Here is a 17,093-nt window from a genome sequence, read left to right as displayed (position 1 = left end):
AAGGTATTTAAAATCCACTTATTTTTTTTTCGATTATTTATATTTTGTATTGCTTCTCTGAGTTACTCTTCTTTTTTTTTTCTTTCTTTTTCTTTTAGTTAAATGTATTTTATTTTGAAATATAATTAATTGATTAAGAAAAAAGCAGTAAGCAAAATGACTTTGGTAGTATTCTAGAAATATACCCAAGCAAAACAACTCGATATTGAACAACGCATCTCTTGTATGTTAGGAATGAGCAAACGTACAAGCTTGAACTCAAGTAATTTTGGAATAAACTCTGTCAGCTTCATTAAAAAAAAAAAAAAAAAGAGACAACGTGAAGGACCAGCTCATGCAAACTGAGAAGGATCTCTAAACCATTGGTCCTAATGACCGACCACACCTAGTGGGGTTGGGTTAGTTGACTGGCCATACTGCCATATATATTGAGAAGTCAACAGTTTTACAGAGAAGAATTCAGAAGTGTGACAACGGTATTCGAAAACAACTAATACAAAAGATTTGAACGTATTCCACAAGTATTTTGAACTCAGTCAACCAGAGTGGCTAATTATTACCAATATATTATATAAAAAAAAGCAGCTAAAAGAGTCCCCACAAGATGCACTCAAATATCTAAACAAAATTGTCACAACTAATCTGAAAAAAAAAAAAAAAAAAAAACTCCCCTAGGCCGATTAGATAATTCCAATCTTGTTTGCCACGTCTAGAGCATCATAGTCTGGGGTTAACCTAACATATGCCTTCTTTGTTCCATCAGGCCTGCATACCAAGAATATAGTTAGGACACTAGTCATAATTTCAATGTAGACTTCATGCATTTAACAAATCAATTTTAACTTTATTTATTACGAAAAATATCTGAAAATAAAATGGCATGCACTATCGAACCCAAACAGCCAAGCAGTTATAGCTAAGGTATTGCCATTGGCGAAGCTAGAAAGAATCATACGAACTATTATTTCTTCTGTTCCATGCCACCTAGGTAAATGATGATGGTAAACTTTGGTGGCAAGTGCAACTTCTAAATTCATACATGCGTACCTGATTAAAGTGTTCACTTTCTTGGTCTGAATGTCATACATCTTCTTCACAGCATCTTTAATTTTTTTCTTGTCGGCACGAATATCGACAATAAAAACAAGTGTGTTATTATCCTCAATCTTCTTCATTGCAGACTCAGTGGTCAATGGATATTTAAGAATTTGGTATTGGTCTAACTTATGTCTAGGAATCGCACTGATCCGAGGATACTTGGGATTCCTATCCTTCTTCAATGTCTTAGGGCGATGGAATGTGACCGATGTTCTGATCTTCTTAGCCTTCTTGAAAGTTGGCCCAGACTTGACCGCCTTGGCTGTCTTCAGGGCTTGTGCTTTAGGATCAGCCTTCTTGGTGTTTTCAGCTGCAAAACCATCAATTTAGAATAGAACACAACAAAGAATTGCAACAGCTCAAGAGCAACCAGTTAGTACAGTACATTAAGAGCTCAGATGCCATTCTTCCAGTATATTCTCAAAACAATTCAAATTTAAAACATCAATTTGTTTTCCATCAAACGAGGAGAAAACAACCAAATGAAAGAGGACATAATGCACTAACAATTTCTAGGATCGGTACCAACTATACTGGAAAATATAGAGAGTATTGGTCACAACTAACTAATCTTCTCAGCAATATAATATGTTTAAATCCTAACACCAAATAGTATACATAGGAATAGAAGAAAATAAATTTCTATAAACACCAGGCACATAGAAATCCACTGACCCATGTAGCTCAGAGCAGAAGTTGATATCATAAATTTTCGAGTAATATGCCCGTACTAGATTACAATGGAACACACTGATTCGAATAAACGAACATTGCGTACTGAAACCACAAAAACACAATGCGCACGTACCTTTAGGTGCCATCGCTGAAACCCTGTATCAAAATTACCCTCCTGCCAGAACCAAACAACGAAACGGGAGGAAATTTATCAATAAGAATAGCACTAAGAAACGAAATCAAGGATGAAAACACGACACTCTAACTGTAACAAACAAATCAAAACAAGAGGCATGACTTAAGGGAAAGATCCCGAAGTCTTGAGGCAATAGATAAATTGAACAAGACGGTTGATTCTTGTGAGTAAAAGACGGAAATATTTTCTTGTTTTGAGTACACAAAGACAGAAAGAAAACATAACGATGAAAACGAAAAAACGAACGGGCATTCAAGAGAGAGAAGAAGAGAGGGGTTACCGGCGGCTACGAGCGGAGTGCTGCCAGTGCTGCTGCCCTAGAAAGAAGAAATGAAGGTATTTGCGAGAAGGCGGCCTCAAAAGAAATAAACAGGTTTGGATTTTCACTTACATGGGCTGGGCTGGGCTGGGCTGGGCTGGGCTGGGGGCTGGCTATCTATTTTTCATTTCTGTCCAAAAATCTTAAAATTTTCATATTAAAACAATTGATCTTTTTAATTCTTTCTTAAAATCATTCGTTGTAACCACTAACCACGTCTCAAAAGAGGAAGACCCAAATTGTTGTCTTTGCCGACAACGCCCAACCATCTTCCTTGCATTTGGGGGATCTCATCAGAAAATCATCCATTCACACTCCATTTCTGTTACAATCACACTAATCTTTATGTGTGTGTGGTAATAATATGCGTGTGTCTGGTATATATACATTAAACAAAGGTTGCTTATCAACTTATAACAAGTCAAACCCAAAATCCTAATAAAAAAAAGTGGAAGCTAATATTATGTGATAAAATTGGACAAAGAAAACATATCAAGTTATAAAGGAAATCATAGGCGAAACATACAGTAAAAAGCCCAATGCGAGAAAACTTTGGGGCAACCATATAGATAAAGAAAATGAAAATTTTGGCCGAAACCCAAATGCAACTCCACAACTCCACTCCCTGACTTGTGGCATTCCAGTTTTGTCTTTTGATTTCAAGAGAAAAAAGAAAAAAGAAAAAATGTTTGTTTTACTTACTTTCAGAATGCTTCATATGTTTCGATATAGAATCGGGCAAACACTTTGATCTCAAATTGTGGCTAACATGAGTACCAATAACGATTTTCCAAACTTTACATTCAAAAAATTATACACCAAATAGGCACATAGAAAAAAAATCAATAGATTTATGTATATTTAGAATATTATTGACCATTTCCGATTATTCTATTAACAAAAAAGATTGATTTGACTACATTTAATAATGGTGTGACCTCACAAATTTGACAAATGTGGTCATGGAATTTCCATATTTGACCATCTTTTATCATTCCTTCCTATCCCTTCATTGGTCAAATTTCCATCTTTATTTAGAATCAAATGTCAAACCATTTCGCTATCTCAATCAAATCTTAGGTTTGAAAAAATAAATATTTATTTATTATTATTATTATTTTTTTATGGTAGAAAATACTCCATAACGTGGATAAGCACAATTGAAACCTGCTCTAAAATGGGAGCCACAAAATTTATTCCTTACATACACAAAATGATCTCTACTCCTCTAAATCATTCTTACTTTTTGTCATTTAAAATTCGCAGATTTTGCACTCACATATTAAAAAATTTCAATTCCACCATTTAGTTTGGAGAAAGAAGAGAGAAAAAGGGAGGAAAAATTGTTAATCAAAAGTAGGCATCAAATATTGGTCGATCCACGAAGCCTAATCTGACCCTCAACAAAAGTTTAAAAGATATATATTGAAAGTGAGACTTATTACTTTTTGTCATTATTCAAAGTCCAGCCTATGAACCCAAAATACAATTCATAGTTCCGCACAAGGGAAAATCAACGTTATCTTATTAGTCAAAAGTGAGACTTTTAAGGCTCCTTTCAACAACTTATCTACTTTTAGTTTACAAGTTTTCAAAATATTACTATTTAATCTCAAAATGAAGCTTCACATCTTCAATTGAGACTGCTGGATGTGCATATGTACACAAAAGAACTACCGTGTGGAATATATGCAGTATACTAAAATGTACAAATGTTTGAGTTGAGAAGCTTGGGAGATTTAACCTACTTTATCAAGCCAAGAAACCAGCTGTTGAGTTGAAGGCCTCTCTTTAGGTACCTTGCATAAGCAAAGGCATGCTATATCAAGAACTTCAGACATCGCTGTCTCATGCTGCTTATTGTATATTAACGGATCGAACACCTCACTTACTTTTCTGTCTTCCCTTATTTGAAACACCCAAGAGATCAAGTCTCGAACTCCTTTCGGTCTGCACATATCGATTGGTCTTTTACCAGTCAAAAGCTCTAATAGAACAACTCCAAAACTATACACGTCCCCTTTGTAAGTTGCCACCGAGGATTGCCCGTACTCTGGTGGAATGTAGCCCAGTGTACCAACAAGATCGGTCGTGACGTGGGAATCATAGGGAAGAATGAGCCTGGCAAGACCAAAATCGGCTAAGTGAGCTTTGAAGTTTTTGTCTAAAAGAATGTTACTCGACTTTATATCTCGATGGAGGATATGAGGTTCACAGGATTGATGCAAATAAGCCAGCCCTGCAGCTGCCCCCCGAGCAATCTGCAGTCTGGTATCCCAATTGAGGCAAGACGGACCATCAAGTTTTTCATGTAGCCAGTAATCTAAGCTACCATTCTCCATGAAAGAGTAAATCAGAAGCCTGTCATTTTTATACAAACAATACCCTAGAAGAAGAACAAGATTCTGATGCCGAGCACCAGAAAGCGTTTCGATTTCCGCCCGAAATTCTCTGTCCATTTGACCACAATCACCAGATAGCCGTTTTATGGCAACCTTTCTGCCGTCGGGAAGGGTTGCTTTGTAAACTAAACCAAAACCCCCACATCCTATGATATTTTCTTGATCAAAATCATTTGTCCATTTCAAAATGTCCTCCAGCGAGAGGCTTCCATTGTTATTGTTTTGGAACAGAACTACCAATCCTGACCTGCCTTCCTCCAAGTCTTTATCGTCAGTATTAGACACTTCATTTTCGGGATCCCCAACTCTTCCCCGAGGAGCCCGAAGCATAAACACAACCATAAGAGTTATAAGAAACATGATCCCGAACACAATACCGATAACAATACCTACAATACTCCCTATATCCATTCTTGATTTGTGGGATGGCACGAGAGGATCAATTGACGTACATATACTGTCTCGGACACAAAAATTGTTTCCTTCAAAGCTAGAGTTATCAAAGCTATGAAACTGACCTCCTTCAGGAATTGCCCCATGTAAATGATTGTATGCAACACTGAACTTAGACAAAAAATTGAGATTTTGCAGTGGAGGAGGAATTATTCCTGAAAGATTGTTGTGAGAAAGATCCAAAGTCTCTAAGCTAACCATCCCCGAAAGGCTGCTCGGAATCGATCCCGAAAGGCTGTTGATTTTCAGATCAAGAACTAGAATCTCCTTAAGATTTCCAAACTCTGGCGAGATTGGCCCACTGAGATTGTTGAGACTGAGATTCAAAGTGGGTGGAAACCTCCATACTTGATTGTACTGCAATCCAGTTCCATTTCTTGTCACAAAAAGGGAAAAATCTAGTGAGGAAGGTTCATCGGGCGAGAATTTTCTGTCAATGAAACTCCTCATTTTAGTCATCTCTGTAGGGATATATCCAGTGAATGAATTATTAGATAAATCCAAGTAAAACAAGGACTGCAACTCGCTGAACCAGGGTGGAATAGTTCCTCCAAGACGGTTCCACGACAAATCCAACAACTGCAGCTTCCTAGAACCTCTCAACCACTGGGGTATGATTCCCTTCAATCCACAATTAGCAATTATAAAAACTTGGAGGCTCTTGAAATGCAAGTTAGGATCATCTTCCAACACTTCACCACGAAAATTAAAGGTAAGGACCATTGTACTCAAATTCTTGCAATGTTGCAAGATGTTAAGAGCAGACGAAACATTAACAATGCTCGTATTCGTAAGTGATAAATACGAGAGGCTCTGAAAATTCCTAAAGCTTTCGGGGATCTGACCGCCAAGGTTGTTCCTAGCAAGGTTTATACTTCTCAGTTGAGTACAAGAGGGAAGATTACTTGGTATAGAGCCATGAAACCTATTAGTGCCTAAATCAAGTGTAACCAGGCTTTTCATTGCTGAACAGTTGAGATCAAGAGTTCCCTGTATTGAATTGTTCCTCAAATTTAGGACAGTGAGTGAAGCAGAGTTTGACAAAGAACTGGGAATCTTTCCGCTAAACCTATTAGATTCGGTAGCAAAATAACTCAAATTCACAGAGTTATAAAAAACATCCGGAATTTCGCCGAAAAACCCATTAGATGACAAATCAAATCGAACAAGGTTTGTGAGATTCCCAACACCACCATTCAAAGAACCAGAAAGCTTGTTATTCTGAACACAAAAATGTGTCAATTTCCTCAATCCAGAAGCCTCATCAGGTATCCCACCACTGAGTAAATTCGATTCCACAAACAGTCTCTTCAAGGAAACACATTCAGCAAGCTCAACAGGAAACATACCAGTGAAATGATTGAAACCCAGATTCAGAATCTCAATTCTAGAGGAGTTAACACAAACCCCAAGTGGAAGACTTCCATTAAAGTTATTATGAGAAACGTTAAGAAGCCGGATGGAAGGCAAATTAATGGTACCTGATGAGATGCTCCCAACCAAATCGTTGAAACTGAGATCAAGAACTTCCAAGTATGGTAGATGAAACAGAGCCAAGGGAACGGACCCATTGAGAGAATTAGAAGACAGATTGAGAACTCTGAGGTGTTCCAATCTTGCAATCGAGTAAGGTAACTGACCCTTGATCTTCCTACCACCAAGCTCCATCTTCACAACCCGTCCAGAAGAGTCACAAGTGAGGCCAATACAACTGCAGCAATTCGTCGAACAGCCGGTGTGCCATCCGTCGATTTGGGAATCAAACGCGCTGTGGAAGTCCTGCAAGGCCTTGAAGTCGTCGGAATGGCAAATTGTGGGGTTCTGGGAAAGGGAGAGGCGGAATTGGAAGAAGAAAGAGACGGGAAGAAGGATTAAGAAGAAGCTATGAAGACCCATCGAGGAGAATTGGGATTAAGGGTCTGGGGTTTCAGGGAAAAAGATTGCAGGAAATGGGGAGAGAGAGAGAGAGAGAGAGAGAGAGAGAGAGAGAGAGAGATGGGGAGAGAAACAGAGAAATATGGGATGAAATGATGTAATGGTGAAGCTCCATTGTCAAAGCTGGACGACGGTGGCAAGAGTCAAATGGTTGGTGGCTGAGCTCATCGTTATCACGTGCACGTCGAAGGTAGGCCTTATTTATTCCTATTATTATTTTTGAAACAAAATTTTAGTAATTAATGATTCGATGTGGACTGGAGTGATCACGTGCCATCGACATTTTTTTTTCTTTTCTAAATATACTTTTTTAAGTTTTTGTTTATAGTTTAGACTAGATTTGCAAGGGGACAAAACTATTTTTTTGTTTGGTAAGTTTAATTCTTTACGGCACTTTAATAACTTGGTTGAAGTTCCATCCTAATAATGTGTAAAATATGTAAGTATATAATGCACCTAACTTTTTGGTTGGCACCTCTTAATTTTGCTAAATTAAGATTAATTTGTTTTAAAGTTGGTTCTTCCCAACTCAAAATAACCTATAATTAAAAAAAAAATTGTTACTAATGATTAGTACTCTTTAACCTTTTTTTTTAAAAAAATGTTAGTATTTTTTTTAGTCTTTTAAAAAATATCAAGAATATTACTTTGAAACAAAATATTAAAAGTTTTCATTTAAAACAAAAGCAATTTTTATTAATTCATCACACTTTTTGTTCTTAATTTGTCATTTTAAGCCGAAGAAAGTATAGAAAGAATTTGATCCGAGGTTTATCTAAAATGTTTGAGAATAAACCGTCTAAGAAAAATAAGAAAAAGATAATAATTTTGTTTGGTGTAATACTATCAAATTTTCGTGTAAACAATTTACTTCAATTGCGATGGACGGCCATTGATATTCACAGTCAAGCTCACGAACCGGGGCGACAGCCGGAGAGTAGATCATTATGGAAGTCTCGGGCTCCTCGAAGAAGATGATAGCGACGCAGGCTGAGATGGTCGAGGCTAGGGTTCCAATCCCTTACCGAGACCAGTGCGCTCACTTGTTGATCCCTCTTAATGTCGCCAATCAGAGTTCTACCTCCCATGGAAATGCGAAAACGAGCGCCATTCCTACGAGAAGTGTGAATATGAGCTCGTTATGGAGAGTACGAAACAGTCCGAGATTTGAGAAAAAGGAAGAACATGTCCTGTTTCATAAAATAAATAAGATAAAGAGGATCATTATTTCCCAAACTTGGGCACTACCAAGGAAACCAGTTATTTCCTAAGCTTGGGCTCTGGAAGCATAAGCTCTTATTGGGTGTCAAAACGGTACTAAAATTGGCCAAGTTGTTTTGAAAACAATTGGATATATCATAAATCTTTCTTTGAAAGACTAAGGACCTATGGTGGGGCATTTTGCAATGACTTGTGCACTATAAAATGAACTTACTCGATTGACTACTTGATAAAGGTCCATTCATCATTTCTTCTGGTCAGCTCAAGACTCTCAAAATTCACCACGAGCTTTATTTGTGAGAGGGACTGATCTTTTGTACCAATTTCTTAAGTTCTAATAGTAGTACCTTTTGTAAGGTTGGGCTACTGGAAGTTCTGTTAGACTCTTAGGATAGTAAAAGGAAATTATGAATGATCCACCCCAAAATGATTATATATTTTCCTCTTCTACCGTTTTAGAGTATGAATCTTTCATGGAAAGTGGGTTATCCTAGTTGCAAAAGATGCTTAAAAGTTACAACCTACAAGGATCTATTTTTCAGTGAACAAAGGATTATTTTCACTTATCATACTGGCCATAAAAGTTTTGTCGTTGTTTAATCTATGCTCTCAGTGCTCATTTTTGTTCAGTTAGAAAAAGAATTCCTCCCTCAGATGGCTCAAAGAATGCTTGGTATATCAAATACGAAAGGTTAGTTGACTTTTCTATTTGTTCGGTGTTCACTGCTTGCATTGTAGTACATCTTCAAAAACTCTTCCCAAATCTGCATCTTTGAACCCAAGCCCAAAGCCTCAAGATAAAACTCTCCTACCTCGAATTTATATAGAGTAATTTATTACAAAAAAAGAATAACAATTGAACTCTCTTTCTAAAGTAACCAGAAAGGAACAATTTTTTTTTTTTTTTTTTTTTGCAACAATCCTTAGATACAGCATTAAACCACCTTGTATTCCTTTCCAACCATATGTTTCTTTAGAAAGTTTTTAAAGCATTAGCCGAAGGCTATCAAAGTGAGTATGGCTCAATAATAATTGACATGTACTCTTGTTCAACGAAATCGTAAAAAGGCCTTCAGTTAATTTTTTAAAAAAGTTTAACAACATTTTCAAGGTGCACTCAAGTGATTGCATATGGTGAGAGATGATATGAGACACTTATCAATTTCTTGAGTGATATCCTAAGTGAGTGTGCTTAATACCTTTCACCCACGAGAGGAGAAGATCAGTCAAATAAAGAAGAGCGGTAAGGGGTGGAGGAGGAAGAGGCAAAAGGCAAAAGGCTCTTTCTTACATTTCCTAGAAGCACTACTGAAGTGCTCACTCACGGCTCCTATAAAAAAAAAAAAAAAAAAAAAAAAGTGCTAATTGCATGTTAGTCAACAAATGGCTGAATTTCTTCCCCAATAAATGTAAGTGTTTTTATTTATAACTTTATTGAGATGGTTGCTTGAGGCACAAGACTAGGTGTGGTTTTTATGCAAAACTAGATGTGGAAGAGAATTAGAAGCAACGATGTTTGGATGGCTTTCCATGGGCTGAGATAACTAGGTTTCATGGGTCTTCTGAGTATATTTTTTAAAAAATAAACATAAAAGACAGAATTAAACTGATAGGGTTCTTTTAGGTGAGTGCCTAATTGGAGGTGCTTGCCCAGCCTAATGTTGATGCGCAAAGGTTCTCGGTGCGCAGGCTCCAAGATGTTGTGTAATCATTTCTATACTATTTGATGCAATGACCACTGTTCTCACTCATAGGTAGTTTTATATAAAGAGCTGCCCCTAGAAAGGGAAAAATAGGAAAAGAGATCATTGCTTACGTTAATAGTCCAACGCACAAGTAGCTTCCTCATTCCATATGAATGCATCTTTCTTCAACCCCTAAGTGAGGGGAACAATTTTCCATATTTAGTGGGAAGTCGTTGGTAGAATCTTATCAATCCAAAGTACGTCCTAACACCTTCGATGATTTCAATGTAAGCTACTGTAGCATTCCTTGGATTTTGGTTGGATCCACTTCAACTCGCACTCCACCTTTGGCTGAGGGAATTGACACTTCTTGAGGTTTACATAAGCTCCCTTACCTTCAAAATTGAGAAAAGGGCTTCCAATTGTAATCCTTGAGAATCTAGATCAACATTGTGGATAAGGATTGTTTAATCAATGCAAACATGCCAACTACCATTTTTTTATTAACCAGGAGGATCAGAATGGGGTTGGTGTTGGGTTCTTGCTGTTGGGGATGTGTGTGGAGGGAGTAGGTGATGAAGGAGTCTTGCGAGGGTGGGTTTGGGATTGGAATTACATTGAAGAAGACTTGGAAGTTGATCTTTCCACTTTATTGCATAATGTCGAGTTACTTGTTGATTGTTTCACCTAAATCTGACAGGATATCATAAATTACTGACATGTCAAGGTTCGCTATTTCCTGGTGCCAGCAATAGGAAGGTATTTGAAAACGTAAACGACTTTTAAATCTGTTGGGCATATCCCTTATTCAGCATTTAGAATAAAGTTATTCACATATCCCTTATTCAGCATTTAGAATAAAGTTATTCAGCATCTGAATGTTGTTGATGTGTACTGATATCAATGGTTTCATAACTTTTCAGATACAATTTTTCCAAGTTCAAGTTTGAAAAGAAATTAAGAGAGTCGTAACTAATCGAGTTTTATGCTCCTCAGGAATTGGATTTGAATTTAGGTCTGTGAAGGGATGTCTTTGATGGGGTTGGTTTTCTGTATCTAGAAAAAAGATGACGAGTTCTCTGCTGTATTTTAAGTTCAAAGTGTTCCTTTTGATTTATGAATTTAAACCACATTATCGTTTCCTTCCACCAAATTTCAAATACTCAAAAAATTGACATATAAGAATTGGATGCTTGGAACTGCAATTAAAACTATTGATATATTTTATATAGGGTTGTATGAATTTGAAATCTAACCCAAGACAATATAATGATTCCTTAAAATTGCTATAAATATAATTTTAATTATTAATGAATTGATTTAAGGAAGGCAATACTCGCAATAAGTTTTTCTAAAACCACACATTTGTACCGAGTTACATAACTTACTAACGTTAAATCTAACCACTCAATTTAATTTTTGATTTGATTTTTTAAAAATTCGGAAGCCTAAAAACTAATAACTTGTAATTAAAAAATAATAATAAAAACCAAAAGAAGCTCCGTACTTATGTTATCCCTTCAGGGCAAAACCGTAATTTGAGAAAGTGATGGAGGGATGGGGAGTGTTTAATTGTAGTACGGAGGCGAGTGTTCCAAGAATATAAATGGTAATAATAATTGTTTATTTTCGGAAGGAGAATAATAAACCCCCTTCACAAATTTAAAATAAAAAATAAAAAATAAAAAATGGAAACTTGGTGATCGTATTGATTACAGACAGATTTAAAAGAAAAAGAAAAAACCCAATTCCGATAAACAAACAATATATTTAGAAAGCAGAAAAAGAGAAGGCAACAAAACATTCACGAAATCTCCCTCTCTTAACAGACAGAATTTGATTTGGGTGGCAGGGTAATGATACATGTATTTGTTGTTTGTTGAACAGTGGCAGTACACAGAAAAAAGCAGGAGCAGAAGCAGCAGGTAATTTTATCAGAAGTCTTTTAAGGAATTTTCAGACTGGGCTTTTAACAGACAGAATTTGATTTGGGTGGCAGGGTAATGATACATGTATTTGTTGTTTGTTGAACAGTGGCAGTACACAGAAAAAAGCAGGAGCAGAAGCAGCAGGTAATTTTATCAGAAGTCTTTTAAGGAATTTTCAGACTGGGCTTCGTATTTTCCCTTTCTCGTGATCTTCTTTTCCCTCCCTCTCCTTAAACCCTTTTCCTTCTTCAGGCTAGCTAACTAGCTAAGAGAGTTCAAAGCTAATCGAGTCCAGAAAGATGAGTAGTAGGTGTGGTAGAACTGCAAATGCGAGACAGTACATTAGATCCAAAGTCCCAAGATTGAGATGGACTCCTGAGCTTCATCACTCCTTTGTTCTTGCCATTCAAACACTTGGTGGCCATCAAAGTAACTTCTTTTTCTTACTTCTACTCCTTTTACAGTTCAAACACATGGAAGTCAAAGTTTTTTCATTTTGGATTCATGGTTTTTGTTTGGTTGAATTAGAAGCTGCGCCTAAGCTTGTTCTACAGCTGATGGATGCCAAGGGACTCACCATTTCACACGTAAAGAGCCATCTCCAGGTCTTGTCTTTCTCCCTCTCTCGCTAAATAAAAGTCAACACATTTCTCATTTGGGTTGGATTCATATTCTTCTATATATGTTTCTTTGGGACAGATGTATAGGAGTGTGAGGGCTGATATGGGAAGACAAGGTACAATAATTATAATTTAGGCCATACTGACATGGTTTTCTTTTACCTTTTTTGGGTTATTTAGAAAATAAGAAAACAATTAATGTTTATGAATATAACCCTCTTTATTATTTCAAATTTAACCCGATGTTTTATTATTTTTAGTTCATACACAAATTGTTGTAAATGGCACAAAAAGCTATTGCCCTTTCAACTCCTAATATTAGCAATTTTCCTGTACACACATTTCCGGCGTAAATTTTGTTTTCTTTTCAATAATGAATTTTTGTTTGGTTCACAGATCTAAATTCTTCAACCCTTAAAAGAAAGCCTAGTATCTTCGAGGACGAGGAGGAAGACGAAGACGACTGGTGCGTAGAAGAAGAAAACGCGAGGGATTTGGGCGAAGTAGCAAAGGGAGGCGATCAAGAACAGCTCAAATTTCAGCGTCAAAAAGGTGCCTGAAGTAACAACAAACATTGGGTATTCGTTTGTCATTGTTTTTCCCTTCTTTGTCTCTATTAACATGTTTTCTTCTCATATTCTGATCATATCAGCGCAAAAATCTGGAGCTGGGGCGAGGAACAAATAATATATAGGAACAGTTTGAATCGATACTATTCTTATGATTGCCAAGGAGATAGAGAGGGAATGGAGCATCCAAAGATAAAGATGATGCCTAATTCTAAATCAGACCGCGTTGCAGTGAACGAATCTGCTACTGTTAAACAAGAGGGACATCGAAGAGAAGAAGAAGAGAAGGAGAAAGAAAGCAAGTTCTTTGAACTATCTCTATCTCTATCTTTACAACATCACGATCATCATTCAAGCACTGAAATCTGTGAGGCAATTTCTTCTCCTTGTTCAAAGTTGGATAAAAATAATTACAATCACATAGATTGTTGGAGTTGGTGTTCTATAAGGCAACAGCAGAAAATTGGTGTGAATTTAGAGTTGTCAATGGCGCATTTTGGTGGCTAATCAGAACTTGTGTGAATTCAATTTCAGTTTCGAATTTTCTTTTTAGGTCTCTCTCGCTTCCAATATTTCGGGTTGCATTTATTTTGCATGGGAAATGGGTATTTTAAATTTAGGGACAGAGTTGTAGTTTTTATTTTAGTTCTAGTTATAGGCCAACTTTCATAAACTTGGACATAATCAAGGGGCCTTCTCCCTATTGAACTAAAATAAAAATACAATACTGATTCAAGTTAAGTTAAATAATACTATAATTATACAAATTTAAAGTAAAAAGGGTAAGATTTATCTAAATCTAAGATTCGATTAATCATACTTCCTATGTTTCACGGTAGAAATTATTTGTTTAAAATATTTTTAAATCACTCCTCTTCCCTCCCTCCAATCCTCCACTTTCTAGATCTAAATAATAATATTAATAATAAATCCAAATATATAATTCTAAGAAAGAAAAACCACGTCACTATAGAGAGATTGATAACTTTAAAAAGCCACATTATATTTAAAATACCATGAAATCATCACCGGTGACACTCACGAGGGTATATGAAATATGTTTAAATGATATTATAGCTTGCTGCAGTTGAGGGGCAAAATCTTATAATCAAGATCCAAAATGGAGGATGACCAACCTATGACTATGCTTGACAAATAATAGCGCCAGTTTCATTTAGAAATATCATGTCACTCAAAACATACAAGAGACTTCATAATCACGTTTTACAATTACATGCAATCATATATACTACAACAAGCCTTCGTGCACACAAACAAGTCACTGCACTCGTGGAGAAGACTTTGAAAGCACCAATGGCAGGTACAACTTCAAGTCAGAAATCTTCTTTGTCCTTGTGTGGTTGTTGAATATTTATTTACAAGTGCTTTCAGGTTATAATTATATTGTTATTACAAGAAGCCAATGGTTGGTATGGTGGTGCTCTCCTTGGTGATCGAGATGAAAGCAGTGAGAGCTATAAACACTATTCTGAGTTAATGTGAGGTAATCGGATTCCGTACTCGGGCTTGTTGCATTCATATTCAAATTAACAGTTATAGTTTGACATGTATTCATTTGGCTAACCATGATATGCAGTTTGAAATTTGTTCTTAATCTACTTTTTCTTTCTTTCATTATTTTTTTCGTTTTATTGTAGTATGACAAATATACTTAACAAAAAAAGTTATCCTCTTTTTGACAATTGTCTTCCTAGCAAACTTGGTAATGGGAACTCTCTGAACGCAATTTTTTCCCTCTCCAACTGATTTATTGGCTAAGAAACACTTTTATAATATATTAAGCATGCTCTTATTGTTTGAGCTTGTAAGGAATTCCTTCCTGTTCTTTTGCAAAATATTAACCAACCAACACAAATCAGAGGTAGAAGGAACTAATTTGTAACATCTTAACTGGGTTGACATTTGCATGTGTAGTTACATGACTTCTAATTGCAATTTGCATGTATATTCACATGTAAATCACAAAACACCACCGAAAGGAAGAGAGAAGAAGCTGTCAATTTGGGGGGTTCCTCTTCTTGAAGACCACCGGACGGGTGTGATTCTGCTGATGTTTTTGAGGGCGAGGGAGTTCAAAGTGAGGGATGCATTCCCTATGTTCCGAAACACAATTCGGTGGAGGGAGGAATTTGGTATCGACTCCCTTGTGGACGAGAATCTGGAGGACGATCTGGATACAGCAGGGAGAGGAGTTTTAGGAAAAGCGGACCAAGTTCTTACGTTGGAGGATTCAGCTCCTAGAAAGGAGTACTAGGAAACTTGATTTTCGTCCTGGAGGTATCTCTACTATGTCCCAAGTACGATTTCATGGTCTCCTTGCATATAAATTCCTTATCTCTAGCTCATTCTGTCCCCCGACCGCCGCCCATCGCTTTTCCTCGGAAGAAAAAGAAACCCTGAATTGACCTTTCTTTCATTGCTGAGATCTCAATTATTTTGCCTAATTAATTGATATGATCTCATTGTCATTTCAATCTTTGATTGTTTGGCTTGCATAGAGCCCCGAGATTTTTTATTATTTAATTTTCAAATTCTGAAGTATTGTGGTGGGATCCGCAGCAGCCAAGCGGGATCCACTCCTGAGAAGACCATTCCTTTATATTCTCTGATCGCTCCAAGATTGGTAAGCGACTCAGCGTTATTTGCATCGTGTACGCTTCTATAGTCGCGTTGAAATGCAGTGTCGAAACACGTGTTCCTCTACATGCACTACGTGTCGAAACACGTGTACTACGTGTCACTCCTGGTTGTGCAGCATCTTCCTGGTTGTCACTTCTGGTTTTACAGCATCTTCCTGTTTTCGACACCTTCAACATCATCATCATGCCCAACCTATTCGCTTTGTGTCTGGTCATTACTTCTTTATCTGCAGCGGGACTCTGGTCTCCTTCCCCGGCGTCCCGGCCAGATCAGGAGCAGGATGTTATCGTTAAAGAAGGTCACCGAGTGGTTGTGGTCGAGTATGGCGACCAAGGACAACAGAATACTAAGGTTTCCATCTCTTCCGAACCCACCAAAGACGCCGAAACGCACCGCACCAGAGATCTTATTTGCGATGCCTTGGGCAAATGTAAGCATAAGATAGCCAGTGCTGTGGGAAAGGCTAAAGTAATGGTTTCGGAGACGGCGCAGGAGGCCCACAACGTCGGAGAAAGGGCATCGTTAAAGGATATGAATCAATAAAGCGACATGAAATACGGAAACCATTCTACTAAAGATTGATGTTTAGCAAGTCTACCAAAAAGAAGTTTCCTTCAAACCTGGAGACGAAAATAAGTGGAATAACTGGAATTACATCATCATCATGGACCAGTTAAAAGGAAGTAAGTAGGGTTTAGGGTTCTTGCTCCCTTCTTGCTTTTTCTAATTTCAATGATTTTCCTTTTATCATTTTTTCCATTCTGCTTGTTTGTTCCTATTTTGTAGTCAGCACATGCAATTTGCAAACTTCGTGAAGTTCTGGGCGAGTCCATTTCATCTTATCATCAAGTCCTCCAATCATATATGGGAGGTACAGTTATATGATTTTACCTTCTTACCCAAATGCAATATGCTGTATCGTTTTCAGGAATAGGACCCATCTAACTTTGAAGTTTTTGCATATATTTCAGTTTGACAAACCTAGCATGAAGAAGAGGATTCTGGTATATTAACAGAATAATGGTAAAAATCTGAGCAAGCAATGACAGGAATTGATTAGCTTTGCTTTCTTTTTCTTGCTTTGACAGGGAAAACATACCATATTATATGCACTGGGTGCTATTTCAACTGTCTGCCACAAATTAATTTCTTCTGAGATGCTGCCTTGCCCAATGCCATTGTAAACCAGGTATCTTCTTCCTGCACCAAGAAAGTAAAGAAATTCCGAGAAGCCGGGTTTACCGATCTGGAGCAGGTGCAAGTTTAGGGTTTTGGGGGGGGGTTTGGGTTTTTGGGGTTTGGGTTTTGGGGGTTAGGGTTTAGGGTTTTTG

General features: G+C 37.1%; 2 protein-coding genes and 1 long non-coding RNA gene across 6 annotated transcripts; 2 read left to right on the top strand and 1 right to left on the bottom strand.

Annotated features, from left to right (window-relative positions):
- Nucleotides 1–466: 466 nt before the first annotated feature.
- On the bottom strand, nucleotides 467–2,354 carry LOC111447140 (60S ribosomal protein L23a-like). Its single transcript, XM_023086156.1, has 4 exons — nucleotides 2,250–2,354; nucleotides 1,907–1,948; nucleotides 1,048–1,408; nucleotides 467–765 (listed from the first exon to the last, which is right to left on the bottom strand). The coding sequence occupies exons 2-4, from the start codon at nucleotides 1,917–1,919 to the stop codon at nucleotides 681–683; spliced, it is 459 nt and encodes a 152-aa protein (XP_022941924.1). The 5' UTR covers nucleotides 1,920–1,948; nucleotides 2,250–2,354; the 3' UTR covers nucleotides 467–680.
- A 6,147-nt stretch (nucleotides 2,355–8,501) lies between these two features.
- On the top strand, nucleotides 8,502–13,367 carry LOC111447141 (putative Myb family transcription factor At1g14600). Of its 4 annotated transcripts, XM_023086159.1 has the most exons (8): nucleotides 8,502–8,990; nucleotides 10,685–10,743; nucleotides 11,837–11,909; nucleotides 12,165–12,341; nucleotides 12,441–12,517; nucleotides 12,612–12,648; nucleotides 12,929–13,084; nucleotides 13,185–13,367. In XM_023086159.1, exons 4-8 carry the CDS (start codon nucleotides 12,212–12,214, stop codon nucleotides 13,217–13,219), a joined length of 435 nt encoding a protein of 144 aa, XP_022941927.1. In that variant the 5' UTR covers nucleotides 8,502–8,990; nucleotides 10,685–10,743; nucleotides 11,837–11,909; nucleotides 12,165–12,211; the 3' UTR covers nucleotides 13,220–13,367. The 4 variants fall into 4 exon arrangements, with proteins under 4 accessions (XP_022941927.1, XP_022941928.1, XP_022941925.1 ...); XM_023086160.1 differs by lacking the exon at nucleotides 10,685–10,743 and having other exon boundaries at nucleotides 11,872–11,909; XM_023086157.1 differs by lacking the exon at nucleotides 8,502–8,990 and having other exon boundaries at nucleotides 10,634–10,743; nucleotides 11,872–11,909.
- A 2,578-nt stretch (nucleotides 13,368–15,945) lies between these two features.
- Nucleotides 15,946–17,000, top strand: LOC111447143. Its single transcript, XR_002711224.1, has 3 exons — nucleotides 15,946–16,445; nucleotides 16,549–16,633; nucleotides 16,920–17,000. It is a non-coding gene; the product is annotated as an uncharacterized LOC111447143 (long non-coding RNA).
- Nucleotides 17,001–17,093: the final 93 nt, after the last annotated feature.

Source organism: Cucurbita moschata, unplaced genomic scaffold (genome assembly GCF_002738365.1).
Source record: "Cucurbita moschata cultivar Rifu unplaced genomic scaffold, Cmos_1.0 Cmo_Scf00009, whole genome shotgun sequence".
NCBI classification, from domain to species: Eukaryota; Viridiplantae; Streptophyta; class Magnoliopsida; order Cucurbitales; family Cucurbitaceae; genus Cucurbita; species Cucurbita moschata.
This window is presented reverse-complemented; position numbering and strand designations above follow the sequence as displayed.